The sequence below is a fragment of the Plasmodium reichenowi genome, chromosome 4 (genome assembly GCF_001601855.1).
Source record: "Plasmodium reichenowi strain SY57 chromosome 4, whole genome shotgun sequence".
Taxonomy (NCBI): Eukaryota; Apicomplexa; class Aconoidasida; order Haemosporida; family Plasmodiidae; genus Plasmodium; species Plasmodium reichenowi.
The window spans coordinates 591,906-597,880 of NC_033649.1; the positions used below are offsets into that span (position 1 = coordinate 591,906).

At 19.2% G+C, this 5,975-nt stretch overlaps 2 protein-coding genes across 2 annotated transcripts; both read left to right on the forward strand.

The window, feature by feature from the left end:
- Window positions 1-304: 304 nt before the first annotated feature.
- Window positions 305-2,062, forward strand: PRSY57_0416200 (RNA-binding protein NOB1, putative; the record flags this gene model as incomplete). The annotated part of the gene is made up of 1 exon (XM_012906018.2): window positions 305-2,062. One exon carries the CDS (start codon window positions 305-307, stop codon window positions 2,060-2,062), a length of 1,758 nt encoding a protein of 585 aa, XP_012761472.2.
- Window positions 2,063-2,712: 650 nt separating this feature from the next.
- On the forward strand, window positions 2,713-4,306 carry PRSY57_0416300 (hypothetical protein; the record flags this gene model as incomplete). Its single annotated transcript, XM_012906019.2, has 9 exons — window positions 2,713-2,815; window positions 2,917-3,114; window positions 3,221-3,284; window positions 3,378-3,541; window positions 3,644-3,742; window positions 3,824-3,843; window positions 3,927-3,970; window positions 4,066-4,127; window positions 4,275-4,306. The coding sequence occupies 9 exons, from the start codon at window positions 2,713-2,715 to the stop codon at window positions 4,304-4,306; spliced, it is 786 nt and encodes a 261-aa protein (XP_012761473.1).
- Window positions 4,307-5,975: the final 1,669 nt, after the last annotated feature.

The following is a 5,975-nucleotide window of genomic DNA, read 5'->3' on the forward strand; positions in this document are numbered from 1 at the left end:
AAAAAAAAAAAAAAAAAAAAAAAAAAATATAATAATATTTTTTAAAAAAAAAAAAAAAAAAAAAAAAAAAAAAAAAAATTATCATATATATAATATATGGGTAACATTTATTATTATTTTTATTTTTTTATATTTTTTTTTTAATAGTCGTTTATAGATATATTGTAAATTTTTTCTTTTACAAAAAAAATAAATAATAAAAAATAAATAAATATATTTATATATATATATATATATATATATATTTTTTTTTTTTTTTTTTTATTTATAAATATATTATGTTAACATTTTGTAATATTTCAATATGGAGAAGAAAAAGAAATATGTATTAGATTCGAACAGCTTAATTAAATTTAAAGATTTTTTATTTTACAAATATGAGTGTTATATAACTGAAGGGGTAATAAAAGAAATAAAAGATGAGAATTCCAAAAAGAAATTAATGAATATTCTTCCTCTTTTAAAAATAGAAAAACCTGAAGAAGTAGATATAAATTTTATAAGATATTTTTCTAAGTTAACAGGGGATTTGAATTCATTAAGTTCTGTAGATATAGAAGTTATAGCATTAACATATATGCTTCATAGGAAATATGGAGATGTCACAAAATTAAGAGCAACACCTTTAGAAACGATTTATAAATATGATGACGTTAAATATGAATATATGAATGTTAATAAAAATGATAAGAAAGAAAAAAAGACCAAAAAGAACAAAAAGAACAAAATAAATGAAATCCATTTTAATGACCATCATAAAGAAAAAGAAACAGATGATGAAAAAGGAAAACATGAAGAAAACGCGAAGGAAAATATTAAAAGAGAAGATAATCATAATACAATGCAAATAGGCGAAGATGAATTATTAAAACAAGAAAAATTACAAGTAAGTAATGATGACAACATGGATGATGATAATAATCATTATGGTAAAAATAAAATTATTTACTTTGAACATGATAAACATTCACAAGGAGATGATAACTCCTTAGATAAAAATTATAAGCTTTCACATATAGATGATGACATATCGGATAAAAGCAATAGTCTTTCTTATAATAATACGGACCTATCGGATGACAACATTAGCGATTTTTTAGAAAGTGACGACGAATATGAACATTTGAAGAAAGGAAAGAATAAATTTATTGGTTGCCAAACAATAAAAGAAGAAGTGGTAAAAGTATTGTCGAATGGTGATAATAGTGATGAAGATAATGATGAAGATAATGATGAAGATAATAATGAAGATAATGATGAAGATAATAATGAAGATAATGATGAAGATAATGATGAATATAATAGTGATGATAATAATGATGAATATAATAATGATGAATATAATAGTGATGATAATAGTGATGATAATAATGATGATAATAATGAAGATAATAATGATGATGATAATGATGATGAGGGAGGTGATTGGATAAACCTTAACAACTTTGATAAAATAAATTTAAACATTAACAAAGATGAAACTTTTAAAGAGACAGTTGCTTGTATAACTACAGATTATGCTATGCAAAATGTGTTGTATCAAATCGGATTAAATGTAATAACTATAGATGGTTATAAAATAAATTCAATAAAATTATGGGGTTATTTTTGTACTTCTTGTTATTTTTTTATGAGAACAAATAATTTATTATTTTGTTCGAAATGTGGAAATAATAATCTAAGAAAGGTTAATGTTCATGTTGATAATGATTCAAAAAAGTTAATTGTTAAAATCCCACATATAAGAGTTAATATAAAAAATACAATTTTTAGTATACCCAAAAAAAAATATCATAACAATAATAAAAATAAATTTGAAGATAAATTACAAATTTTTAGAGAAGATGAATTGCTAATAGGAGGAAGGAAACAATTTATATCTCATCAAAAAAAATTATATGAATCACAAAAAAATATTAACGATCCTTTTAATGATGATAATTTTTATGATACAACCAATTGTTTTATTAGAACCAAATTGAAAAGTGGAAAAGTGGCTGTCTTGAAAAATCCAAAAATTCTTGTTGGGGGAAAAAAAAATGTCCACAGAAGGAAGAAATGAAAAAAATTGATATAAACAGGAGTGTATACCATGACTAATAATAAGAACAAATATAAATAAATAAATATATAAATATATATATATATATATATATGTATATATATTTATATATATTTATATTTTTGAGTTTTTTTGTCTTTTTAATATATAGCATTTGTATTTTGTTCCTTTATTTTATTATTTTTCATATCGTACAAATAAATTTATATTTTTATTTTATTTTTTATTTTTTTTTGAAAAAATTATAAAAACCTATTAAATTGCATATAACATTATTCACTGTAAATACATATAAAAGAATAAATTTAAAAAAAAAAAAAAAAAAAAAAAAAAATGTAATATTTCCTCTGGTTTTATTTTTCCAATATGTAGACCAATATAAAGTTAACAAATCGACCAGAACATAAGGTGATTTCAAAATGGTGAAAAAATATAAAAAGGTTGTTTTTAAAAACGTTATATGTTATATTTAGATTGTGCGTATATTTAATTTGTTTATTATGCAATTGTTTATTTTTGTAATAAAGAGTTAGCAAATAATAATATAAAAAAAAAAGACTTTCATTTTTTAGTAATACATAAATACATACAAATGAATAAATAAATAAATAAATAAATATATATATATATCACATACGTGTGAAAAAAAAATGAATTGTGTCTTTTTTATATGCTTGTATATTTTCCTCGGTTCCGTTGTTCATTTAAAGGTCCCTATAGAAAATGCTCCTTTCGTATTTAACAAGAAAGAAAGTACAAAATAAAGGACAAATAAGAAAATAATTACATTATTAAAATGAATAAATAAATGAATAAATAAATATATATATATATATATAAATATATCCTTTTAGATGATATAAAATATGTTCTGGATAAGGAAACACCGGATGATTTTTTATCAAACAATTCCTATTCATTAGATATAACATTAGAAAATTTTCCCAATCCTTTTTTTCATCCTTCCTTATGTAATAGATATGGATTAAAAATTTCTTATATATGCGACCCTAATAAAATATTATCAAGAAATATAGCTGATCAAATTGAGGGTATATTATAACAACTTTATAAAAAGCATTCTTTCATTTACGTATAATAATGTATATATAAATGAAGTCATAAAAATAAGTACATATATTAATATTTACATTATAGAAATATTGAATTATCAAAGGAGAAATTCAAAACATTTTTGTGTAGATAAAGAAGTCCCATACGTGTAATATGTTAAATATATATATATATATATATATATATATATATGTATATGTATGTATATTTTTTATTATTATTTTTTTTTTTTAATATTCAGTTTAGGGGTAGCTCTAATAAATAAACTCCCCTATGGAATAAGTGCTGACACTTTTGCTTCTCAAATATTCGAATACTGGAAATTAAGTAACAAATATTGTAATGATGGTGTTCTCCTTTTTTTTGTAAAAGAAGACACACATTTTATATTAAAATGGAAAAAAGGTAATAATATCATATATAAATATATATATATATATATATATATATATATATATATATATGTGTACATATGTATTCATATTATTTTGTTCTATTAAAAAATAGGAGCTCAATCAATAATTAATTTTAGAACAGCGACTTCTATGAATAAATCTTTTAATCAATATCTACGAAAATATTCACTGGAATACTCTATTTTGAGCGGTAAAAAAGGAAACAAAAAGATAACATCAATATTGCAATATATATATATATATATATATTTATTTATATTTTTAATTTCAGCTGTAAAATTAACATCGCAAGTAGGAATACAATTTTAAAATATAATTGTAAGGATTTTTATTATAATTTTTTTTTTTTTTTTTTTTCTATTTTTAAATGGAAGTATTTGACGGAGGAAATAATTCCACCAACACAAACTGCTCAAAAGTAAAATTATTTATAGAAAAATAAAATGATACACATGTTATTTATATAAGCCATAATATGTATTTTCCTCCCCCCCCCCACACATATATTATTAGGGTTGTAGCGTTTACAATAGTGATTGTAGTTGGTTTGGCGTATGTTGCATTTATATTAATAGGTCGGTTTCATTAATTGGATAAAAATAAAATAAAATGACAGAATGTTTAATTTATTAATGAAATGTATCATATATATGGACGTAAAACGAGTCTATGATATATTATATATATATATATATATATATATATATATATTTAAATTTCAGTTTTCGCGGATGCTCAGAGGGACAATAAATAATATTGTAGAGAATTTTTTAAGGTAAAAATATATATATATATGTATATTTAAGGAATTCTCCCTTTTTTTTTCTTTAAATATATATTATTTAATATGAAAATGAAAAAGGATATTATTTGCTTATGTATTATATTTCATATTTTATTATTTATCATTATTATATATATTTTTTTTTTCTCTTTTTGTCAATTTAAAAAAAAAAAAAAAAAAAAAAAAAAAAAACAGTTTTGTAAGAGTTTAACAACTTTCTTTGTCTTTTGATAACAAATAAATTGTTTTTCATAAAAAACTCTACAACAAATATTTAATACATGAATTGATGATTATAGATATTAACATATACATATATATATATATATAATTAAAATGAAAAGGTAACAAGGACTTTTTATATTTAATTATGATGATATATATATATATATTTTTTTTTTGTTTTATTAAAAAATTCATATTAAATATGTATGTATGCGTTATTGTTATGTGTTCCAATGAACCTTGAATTGTCTCTTATAGGATTTTTTTGATTCTCCTTTTTTTTTTTTTTTTTTTGACATTAACTTAAAATACTACATATGTTTTGTATGTGTAAAAGGAAATAGAGAGGAAATATAAATAAATAAATAAATAAATAAATATATATCTATATATATATATTATGTAAAAACAAATAAGTTTTTAAAATATAGAAAAATTATGAACAAGCAAGGTAAAATTAAGCAAAGAAAGGATATATGACAAAATTGATATTTTACATTTTAGCTACCTATTATTATTATTTTATTTTTTTTATTTTTTATGGTCAAAAGAAATAGCGAATTTGCACATAAATGCATGGGTTGTTAAAAAAAAAAAAAAAAAAAAAATATACATATATATATAAGTGTCCAGTCTTATGAATACGACATATAAATATTGAAGGTATATATGTAGATAAATTCTTAAAAGAAAAAATATTAAAATATTAAAAATATATTATAAATGTAAATGTATTATACATAAAAATATGTATACTATATATATATATATATATATATATATATATATATAAACCTGTTCAATAATATATTTTTTTTTTTTTTTTTTTGTACGTAAAAAAATATATACGCATATATATATATATACATATATATTGTTATAAATGATTACACATTTTAATTATCGAATTAGATGATTTTTTTTTTAAGAATTACAAAATTTATGAGAAAGCCATATATAAAAAAATAAAATAAATAATATATATATATATATATATATATGTATAACTCAAAATAAAATAACTAAATTATTAAACCAATTATATTTACGTACGTACGTTTTTTTATAATATATCCTTTTAAAAATCCGTTTTTACGTATTCTACATATTAAGTATCATTAAGAAGAAAAAAAACATTAATTTTTTTTTTCATTGTATATATTTTTATTATATATATATATATATGCATACTTATGTACATTTTCTTAAAACTTTTCTAGCTTGAAAATATTTGTAATTGCATTATATCTATATTTATGATGATAAATATTATTTCGTAATATAATGAATTCAAATTGATGATATTTTATAGATATATAAATATACGCGCGTGTAAACATGAAACAAGGTATTATGACATTGTAAAATGCACATATATATATATATATATATATATATATATATATATATATAT